The sequence below is a fragment of the Dendronephthya gigantea genome, unplaced genomic scaffold (assembly GCF_004324835.1).
Source record: "Dendronephthya gigantea isolate DGI-Jeju-01 unplaced genomic scaffold, DenGig_1.0 000040F, whole genome shotgun sequence".
NCBI lineage: Eukaryota > Metazoa > Cnidaria > Anthozoa > Malacalcyonacea > Nephtheidae > Dendronephthya > Dendronephthya gigantea.
In genome coordinates, this window is record NW_021163050.1 from 1,683,229 (window position 1) to 1,693,531 (window position 10,303).

Genomic DNA, 10,303 nt, shown 5'->3' on the forward strand with positions numbered 1-10,303 from the left:
ATTTCAACAGTAGAAAACAATTGTACATCTTCAACAACTGTTTTCTCATATGCATCACACTCTTCTGAAGAGAACTCATCATTTTTAGGTGTGTTGAGATACCCAAGACCCATTGTGTTCACATTTCAATTGCAGATTTTTCAAAACATGTCTGATCCTTGTTTAGAGTATCTACAAATTGCTCCCATAAAATGACCTTGATTTGATGCATTGGGGTCAACGCAATCACCAATTCTTGTTTGGTCAGTTGAGTATTTCTTGTGGTTACTTTCTCACTTCCACTTTTCTTGGCAACTTTTGCCTTGACTGTAACTAATTGCTCTGAGGATACTTGGTTTAATGGTAGTAATGAGGTAACAGATGAAGGATTAATTGTGAATTGGTCTAATTTTTTACCCTTGGTCAATAACAATGCTTTGTTTGTCATAGCTAGAATTAAATCTGATTTTAGAGATTTTAATTGGGCTCTTGTCACCATGGTGCTTTTCAAAAGTTGGTCGTTTTTCTGGGGAAAAGCATACTGCAGTTTTACACCCTTCACTTGTGTGAAGTGTAATATTGAAATACCTGCATCTGCCAGATGCAGCAAGCTTCACTGGAGACACTGTGTTGTAGCGTGCAAGCCAACTTATCTTTTTGAAACACTGTTCTCAGCTTGGCTTGTAATAAGAATTAACACACTTTTTTTAGACACACCTAATTTTATATATCCTATTTACAATTCTAATTGTCATTCTGCATGCATGCATAACTGAGATCACTAAGTTAAGGTTGCATTGTCACACTGCTCCCCCTCTTACAACTATTCATCCCGAATAGGTGGTCAGTCTCATTTAGTATTCAGTTTAGTCACTTCAGATAACGCCAAAGTCTGTTTCTGTGAACCACACGCGGTTTTTCCCGAACTGATTTTTGCACTCTATACAGCAGTTCATTTATTTGCTTCAAAACCAAATAAGGTCCGTCCCAATCACATGCTAGTTTCGGTGATATTCCCTTCTTACGTTTTGGATTAAATAGCCAAACTGAATCACCAGATTCAAAGATCTCATTGGATGCACCAACGTCATATATTTTTTTCATTCTATCACTTGCGACTCGGATTCTCATTCGAGCAAATTCGTGCGTATTTTCCATTCTCCTTTGTAGGTTTGCCACATATTCATCAATATCTGTTGGTTGAGTGTCGGGCGGTCTGCCAAATAATAGATCAATAGGTAGATTTAGCTCACGTCCAAACATCAAATTGGCTGGTGTCTGTCTTGTACTCTCGTGGACAGCGGAACGATAAGACATCAATAGCAACGGTATATGGTCATCCCAGTCCCTCTGGTGCCGCTCAACAAAGATTGCTAACTGGTTCTCTAATGTTCTGTTGAATCTCTCCACCATACCATCCGATTGTGGGTGAAGAGCTGTTGTTCTTGTCTTCTCAATCCCCAGCAACTTGGATACTTCCGAGAATACGGCGGACTCAAAATTTCGACCCTGATCTGAATGGAGTTGAAGTGGAACACCAAACCTTGAAATAAATTCGTTCACAAGCACTTAAGCTACTACGACGGCTTGTTGGTTCTCTAAGGGATACGCCTCCACCCACTTCGAGAAATAATCACCTATAATGAGAAGGTACTTGTTCCCTCTTGTTGAAGTTGGTAAAGGTCCAAGTACGTCAACAGCCACTCTCTCCATCGGGGCCCCCACATTAAACTGTTTCATAGGTCCTTTGGGTTTTCTCGTGGGGCCTTTTCTCGAAGCACACCTTTCGCATCTTCGGCACCAATCCTCAACATCTCTTCTGCAACCTGCCCAGAAGAATCTTTCTCTAATTTTTCCAGGCGTTTTAGCAATTCTGAAATGTCCTCCAGTTTTACTGTCATGGAGTTGCTCTAATGTACTGTTTCGAAGGTTTTTCGGTACAATCAGTTGTCTTAACGAATTGTTCGGAGACCCTGTGTCCAGGATAGTTCTAGAGACTCCCATTGTCCCCAGTATACCTTCACTCCTGGACTATACGACGACACGTCTTCCCATGAGGGTTTAGCATTAGTTTCCTCCATCCATGTAACTATAATCCGTATATCAGGATCTTCCAATTGGGCTTCTCTCGCGAAAGGAAGTTCGACGGGTTGGTCTGGCGAATCTGTAGACACAGTTCGTATCCTATTAATTTCCTGTTCACAGCTACTACACGCGGAATCTTCTTTGGTATTTGACTCGCGTATTTCCCTTCGTTCACAATACCGGCATCCGGTTTTACCACACGGTCTTCTCGATAGCGCATCAGCATTATTATGCATGTTCCCTTTTCGATATTTAATTTCGAAGTTATATTGGCCGAGTTTTTGCACCCATCTGGACATCTGTCCTTCCCGATTCTTAAAATTCAGCAGCCATTGAAGAGAAGAATGGTCTGTACGAACAAGAAATCGGCTTCCATAAAGGTAGGCATGGAAATGTTCGACAGCTTGAACCACGGCTAACAGTTCCCTCCTAGTCACGCAATATTGCCTTTCTGGTCGACTTAATGTTCTGCTGAAGTAAGCTACTGGATGTTCCACTCCTGCCACGATTTGTGATAATACTGCTCCGATCGAAACTTCACTGGCATCCACGTCAATAATGAAAGGTTTGCTTACATTGGGATAGATGAGAGTTGGAGATCGAGTTAAATGTTCCTTGAGGTATTCGAAGGCCCTTGCACATTCCTCGTCCCAGCAAAAGGTCACATTCTTCTGCGTCAATGAATGCAATGGTTTTGCAATCTTTGCGAAATCCGGTACGAAACGTCTGTAGTATGAACAAAGTCCGAGAAAACTACGAAGTTCGTTGACATTGGATGGGCAAGGCCAAGATTTAATCACGTTTACCTTCTCCGGGTCTGTCTTTATTCCGTCTCCCGACACCACATATCCCAAATACGTAACTTGAGTTTGAAACAGGACGCACTTTTTAGGGTTCAATTTGAGATTAGCGCTGCGTAATTTCTGTAACACTAGTTGTAAATTGGCTAGTTGATCATCGAACTCTCTTCCAAGTACAATTATATCATCCAAATACACCAGACACGTTTTCCATGGCAACTTTGCAAGGGCTGTTTCCATCAATCGTTCAAATGTCGCCGGGGCGTTGCATAGTCCGAAAGGTATCACGGTGAATTGCCAGAGACCTTTTCCAAATGAAAACGCTGTCTTCGCCTTTGAAGCAGGATCGAGTTCTACTTGCCAGTAGCCGCTTTTCAAGTCCAACGTAGAGAACCAACGGGAACCATTCAAAGTGTCTAATATAGTGTCAACCCGAGGGAGTGGAAAGGTATCTTTGCGCGTGACGTCATTAAGTCGGCGATAATCGACGCAGAACCGGGTACTTCCGTCTTTTTTTCTCCACGGACCTGTAGATGGTTCAATTATACCATGTCGCTGCATATTGTCCACAGCCTGCTCTGCTTCTTCTCTTTTGGCAATGGGGATTCTTCTAGGCACCTGCTTAATTGGAACTGCGTTGCCGGTGTCTATTTCGTGCTGGACGTTCTTTGCACGACCAATGTCGTCTGCTCCCTTCGAAAATACATCTGAATAATTGATAAGAACTTGTGAAACTTTATTTAATTGTTCTTCGCTTAGTTCTTTTGAAGTTTTTTCGAGCAAAGGTTTCAAATGTGCGGGTAGAAGCACATCTGACGATTGTTCACCATCTTTATCTGCGCGAGGTCGTAGGGTTACACTAGAAACCGGTTCACAAACTGCAAGTTATAGTCCCTTTCTCAACTTTTGTCTTACAGGAGTGAGATTCGCCACCCGAACAGGGATATATTCTCTTTCTAAATCAACTAGAGTTCGTCCAATCATGATCCCGCTATTTCGATTACAGAAGCTAGGTGGTCCTACTGTTCCCCAATACGAACACAAACTAGGAATGTCTGCTTTAACTGGAATAACCATCTCAGTGTGTCCTGAAACTTTAACTGTTCGGTCCAAGATTAATCGGAAACATTTCATCTGTTCTTCTGCTGAATGCATGGGAATCTCAGTTTTTCCAATGTGAAGCACTTGGTTGGGGTAATCGATTACACAACCGTTTCTTTTCAGGAAATCCGCGCCCAGTATACAGTCTTCTTGTATGTGTGCAATCCATACCGTCTGTGACGAAGTTTCTTCACCCAATCCTATCTGTACAGTTGTCTTTCCAACCACGGAAATTTTCTGTGCATCTAGACCTTTACCATGCTGCACCACATCATACAAGCGCGAACACAAAATAGTTACATCTGCACCAGTGTCTATTGTAAACTTCCAAGGAACGTTTTGAATAACGCCGTCTACAATGAGTGAACCACCACACACCTTTACGTTTTCACTGGGGGCTTCTTCTAAAACTTTCTCGGTCGGCCCATGCCCCTCTCGGACGACCACCTGTCGTTTCCCTGATGCTTAATGTTTCGGTCACCTTGACTGGTTTCTCCTCCTTCTCTGCCTTCATCAGTTTCCTTCTTGAATTCCTTTTCGATTTCTTCCTGTTTCACAGGACAATCATTCTGTAAATGACCCAGCTGACCACAGTTCCAACATCTCGGCGGGCGCCCAGAGGTTCGTGGAGGCGATTGACAACGATTCTGGTTTTTCATCTCTTTCAGCAACTGATCCACTAATTTCTCAAGTCGCTCGATGCTGCATGTTTCTTCACTCGTCTTAGGCGCAATACGGGAAGTCTCTTCAACTTGGCGCACATTCCATGAAGAGCCACTACGCTGCCATCTTTGACGGTGTTGTGAAGCTTGGTGAAAGGACTCTAACTCCATGGCGTTTTGAAGAGCTACTTGTAACGATGACGGTCGTAGCTGGCGAATTATTAATCGCATATCATCGTCGGGCAATGCATCGATAAAGTTATCTCTAGCAATGACGTCTTGCAGGTCTGTCGAAGCGTCAGGATATGCAGTTCTTGTTAAAGTTTCCACGCTTTCCGTCAATTCAGCCATAGACTCTTCCCTGTTCTTTCCCCGACATTTTAATTTCGCTCGCGCCAACTCCGATTGGTGGGCCATCCCAAAGCGGGTTGTTAAAGTACTGACCAACGTCCTGTAATCCCGTCGTTCGCGATCAGATAAATTGCCCAGCACCAAAGCAGCTTTTCCAACTAGAGCCGTGGCCAGGAAAACCGCTTTGTCATCTTCATTCCACCCATTAATTTCTGCTGCTATGTCGAACTGGGCTTGAAATACTTCCCATGACGAGTCCCCATCGAACTTCAGTGCCGTTTGAATAGGTTTCTGTTTTCTCTGCTTTGGATCACTCGATTCTTTCCCTGCGTTGGCTTCGCGTCTCCATTCCTGATTTAGTCTTCAAAATAACACTTAAATAACCATTTCCTGCTACCAAATTGTAGCGCGCAAGCCAACTTATCTTTTTGAAACACTGTTCTCAGCTTGGCTTGTAATAAGAATCAACACACTTTTTTTAGACACACCTAATTCTATCATGTCATCAGTCCCTGTCACGAAGAAGTCCCATGAGATGCGCATGCGCATTGCTGGTCAGTGTAAAGCGTTTGCTGCAAAGTAAAACACGGAAAGTGAGTATTTTGAAAAAATCCTGAGTTTGTACTACCAATCCGATAGATTTATTCACCAGAAATCGCAAGGGAAGGCAGGTAAAAACAGGGTAAGCAATTTGTGTTGTGTATTTTAGGAAAATATAGGTTCCTAATCCGAAAAAATGGACGAAAATCAACAACAACCGCCTTCCAAGGTTGGCAGTCCCACGCGGGACAACCAAACAACAATAGAAGGTGAAAGATTGAATATAGATGATACTCTAGTAGAAATTAACAAAAATATGAGTACGATGGCCAGTATTCTTGCAAAAATTCACACCCAAGGAGAATCAACTGGCCAAAACAACTCAAACAAGCCTCCACGAGGCAAGCGCCCGACGGGCAAAAAGAGAACCAATGTGGTCTCTGACGACTCCGATAGAGAAGGCCATTCGGAGTCAGAAATGTTGATTTCACAGTCGGAAAGAAAGTGACGACGTCGCACATACTCAGAGGATGAACTCAGTCTTTACGCTGCGGATAGCGCAGACGACTTAGCGAAATTAACAGCGTCCATGCAGCCACAAGGCGCAGGAGATGATGGGGGCGGTAACGCCGACGGCGTATCCCAAATACTAGATGACTTAGCGAAGTCCTTTGGCGATGATACTGGCGAAAAAAGTCCAGATATACAGCCAAAGTTGGCTGAAATTATCACAAAACGTTGGGGCAAAAAACTGACCCCTGAAAAATTGAAAGGGTTGTTAGATAAATATAACTCACCGGGAAACTGCCCATCGCTAATTTGCCAAAAAGTCAACCCGCAAATCTGGAACACACTAAGTCAGGGCACGAAAAAGTATGATGTTCACCTGTATAATCTACAAGAAACAATCATTAAAGCAGTGTTTGCTTCCTTACAAACAACCAGTACCCTAGTCCTTAGCGATCTGGGTACAGACCACGCACAATTAATGGGGCAATCAATTGATTCCCTTGCTATGTTAGCACATGCTCATGCACAATTGACACAACTGAGGAAAAATCAAATCAGACCATCACTGAAGGCAGAGTACTCAGCAATTTGCTCCTTAGACGAAAACCAAGAGAGTAAGTTTTTGTTTGGGGATGACTTACCCAAAGTCCTTAAGGAAGCAAAAGAATCAAGTAACATCAGCTCAACTGTCAAACACCACACAAAAACATATAAAAGAACCCCTTGGCAAGGGAGTGGTGCACATCACACCAAAAGTCAAAAGGATTTTCAGTGGAGGGGCCATCAAAAGGCCCCTCAAAACCAGGCAAACAAAAAGAAAAGATCATGGAAGCCACTTCCAGACAAGAAATAATATGCAAACTTATGCAAATTAAAGAAAATGTAAGTGGGTTTCACCAAGTCCTTCCATTACTCTTAGACTATCTTGACTATTCATGCAAAGTATTTAAAGCTGGCCAAGTGGCCAAACATATGGATGCCTGGGTAGGCATCACTAATGACAAAGAGATTTTAAAGAATGTTCAGGGTGTGGAGATAGATCTGATTGAGTTACCAAGCCAAACCAAAGCCCCAGTATCAAAGTTCCAACCTCATGAATTCCATCTAGTTGACGAAGCTGTTACTAAGCTTGTCAAAAAAGATGCTGTAAGAGAAGTAACCCCATCAAAGGGGCAATATGTTTCAAAAATATTCTTAAGACCAAAAACAGATGGGACACATAGACTCATACTAAACCTAAAACAGTTCAATGAATCTGTTGTATATACACATTTCAAAATGGACTCAATACAAACAATCATTAGATTAGTAGAAAAAGACTGCTACATGGCTACTTTGGATTTAAAGGATGCATATTACTCCATTCCAGTAAAGAGAAATGACCAAAAATTTCTACAATTTGAATGGAAAGGAATAAAATACCAATTCACTTGTTTACCAAATGGTCTGTCTAGTGCACCCAGAACATTCACTAAAATATTGAAACCAGTTTTGGCTACTTTGCATAAAATGGGGCATATCTCAACAGTGCATATTGATGATTGTTATTTACAGGGAAAAACGTATGATCAATGCATAGTTAATGTGATTGATTCGGTCATATTGTTTGACTCTTTGGGGTTTGTTGTGCACCCAACAAAATCTGTCCTAACCCCTTCGCAAGAAATAGTAACTCTAGGTTTCCTTATAAATTCGGTTGAAATGACAATCCGACTCACAAGAGATAAAGCCCTGGACCTTAAACAGGAGTGCCAGACACTTCTTAAATCAGAAAAATCAAAACCTATCAGGGAAGTTGCCAAGGTAATTGGAAAAATTGTAGCAAGCTTTCCTGGGGTAATGTACGGACCTCTGTACTACCGGTATTTAGAACGAGACAAAAGCCAAGCACTAAAGTCTGAGAAAGGAAATTTTGATGCACATATGGTTTTTTCTCCAAAAGCAAAATCAGAATTAAACTGGTGGGTGGCCAATGTAACCACAGCCTACCAGAGACTTGAAAGGGAAGCTCCCCAAAGCACAATTTATACGGATGCTTCACTATCGGGATGGGGTGCAGAATTTCAAGGGAATGCGACTGGGGGGAACTGGACAGAGGCAGAATCCAAAATGCACATAAATTATCTGGAAATGTTAGCAATTTATTTAGGTCTGAAGACCTTTTTATCTAAAAAAGTAAGATTGCATATCAGAATTATGTGCGATAATACAAGTGCCGTCAGTATCCTAAATCATATGGGAACTAGCCATTCAGACCCATGCAATGAACTTACAAAATTAATCTGGGAATGGTGCATACATAGGAAAATATGGATAAGCACTGTGCATATCCCAGGCAAGAATAATATAGTAGCGGATATTGAATCACGTAGAGATAAAAAAGAGTCAGAATGGATGCTAAATAAAGCATCATTGTCCGATGCTTTGGAAAATCTCAGAGCAGCACCAAACATAGATTTATTTGCCTCTCGAATAAACAAACAATTCAACAGATATGTCTCGTACCGCCCAGACCCTGATGCGGAGGCAATAAATGCGTTCTCACTAAATTGGGAGAACCTAAATTTTTATGCTTTCCCACCTTTTAGTGTGATACCGGAAATGCTAACAAAAATTCAAAAGGACAAGGCAGAGGGAATAGCAGTAATACCAGATTGGCCGACCCAATGTTGGTACGCGAAGGCCTACAAACTAATGAAGCAAAAACCCGTCCACTTGAAGAGAAGCAAAACCTTACTAATATTACCATCCCACCTCAACGAGATCCACCCAATATGGCAGAAACTAAATCTAATGGTGTGTCGATTATCCGGGAAAGCCTAGACAGATATGAATTATCAAAGACAGCAAAAGATATTCTTGAAGCCTCTTGGAGATTAGGCACAAGCAGACAATATCAAACATACCTGAGTAAATGGCAAGAATATTGCAAGGAACGTCGTTTAGATAGATTTGCACCGGGAATAGAGAATACTGTTGAATTTTTAGTCTCATTATATACATCAGGACTGGGTTATAGTGCCATTAATACGGCGCTATCAACAATATTAATGTTGGAAAATGGGATCAAATTCGGAGAACACCCCTTAGTATGCAGATATATGAAAGGAATATTCCAACTTAGACCAGCGTTACCAAAGTACACCCAGATATGGGATGTGAATGTTGTATTAACTTATTTGAAGACATTCGCAGAAACAACGTCACTGTCAATAAAGGATCTCACAATTAAGCTCAATATATTACTTTTCCTTACCACTGGGCAGAGAGGACAAACAATTCACCTAATAAATGTAAACTACATACAAGAGTTACCGAATGGCTACAGGATTACAATCCAGGAAAAGTTAAAACAAACTAAGCCAGGAAAACATCTAAAACCACTGGAGCTTTTGAACTTCCCAGAGGAGCCAAAACTTAGTGTAACCCTACATCTTAAGGAATACTTAAAGAAAACAAGTTCGTATAGAGGAGGTCATACCCAGTTACTATTAAGTTATGTTAAGCCTTTTAAACAGGTGACAAAAGAAACTCTATCCAGATGGGTAAAGAAAGTGTTAAGTTCAGCTGGAATAGATATGGATAGCTATTCACCACACAGTACTCGTGCGGCATCAACGTCCAAATGTAGAGTTAAGGGGCTGCAATTGGATGAAATCATGAAAACTGCAGGGTGGACAAATGCAGGAACATTTGCTAGATTTTATAACAAACCTATAGAAAGCAAGACAATAAACTTTAGCAAATCTTTGTTACAGATGTAAAATTAATTAAAAGTCAAAATTGTTGTAACTGTTGATATTAAACGGAGGATTATTAAACCTGTGTGGTTCGCAGTACATGAAGTTAAAATCTCATGGGACTTCTTCGTGACAGGGACTGATGACATGATAGAATTGGAAAATTAAACGAAACTTACCTGTAAGTTGAAGTTTGATTGGAATTCTATCTTGTCATCAGTCCGGAACGAAGGAGTCACATGCCCACAGGCCAACCCACCCCGATCCTTCGTTCCTTTCTCATGCACTACTCACGTTGAAAACTGACCAGCAATGCGCATGCGCATCTCATGTGACTCCTTCGTTCCGGACTGATGACAAGATAGAATTCCAATCAAACTTCAACTTACAGGTAAGTTTCGTTTAATTTTCCAATTTTATATATCCTATTTACAATTCTACTTGTCATTCTGCATGCATGAATAACTGAGATCACTAAGTTAAGGTTGCATTGTCACAGTGTTAACAAAGCATTGGAACACAGGCATATTGATCA

At 41.4% G+C, this 10,303-nt stretch overlaps 1 protein-coding gene across 1 annotated transcript; it reads left to right on the plus strand.

Moving 5' to 3' along the window:
- The first annotated feature begins 5,714 nt into the window (after positions 1-5,714).
- On the plus strand, positions 5,715-9,792 carry LOC114526666. Its single transcript, XM_028548243.1, has 4 exons — positions 5,715-5,919; positions 6,046-6,699; positions 6,948-8,554; positions 8,617-9,792. Exons 1-4 carry the CDS (start codon positions 5,715-5,717, stop codon positions 9,790-9,792), a joined length of 3,642 nt encoding a protein of 1,213 aa, XP_028404044.1.
- Positions 9,793-10,303: the final 511 nt, after the last annotated feature.

Bases quoted from the DNA above. Each gene is read 5' to 3' on its own strand.
- LOC114526666 (XM_028548243.1), top strand. From the start codon at position 5,715: ATGGACGAAAATCAACAACAACCGCCTTCCAAGGTTGGCAGTCCCACG. The intron at 6,700-6,947 runs GTAACATCAGCT...CATTACTCTTAG, and splicing joins TAAGGAAGCAAAAGAATCAA to ACTATCTTGACTATTCATGC. The intron at 8,555-8,616 runs GCAATAAATGCG...CCCACCTTTTAG, and splicing joins GCCCAGACCCTGATGCGGAG to TGTGATACCGGAAATGCTAA.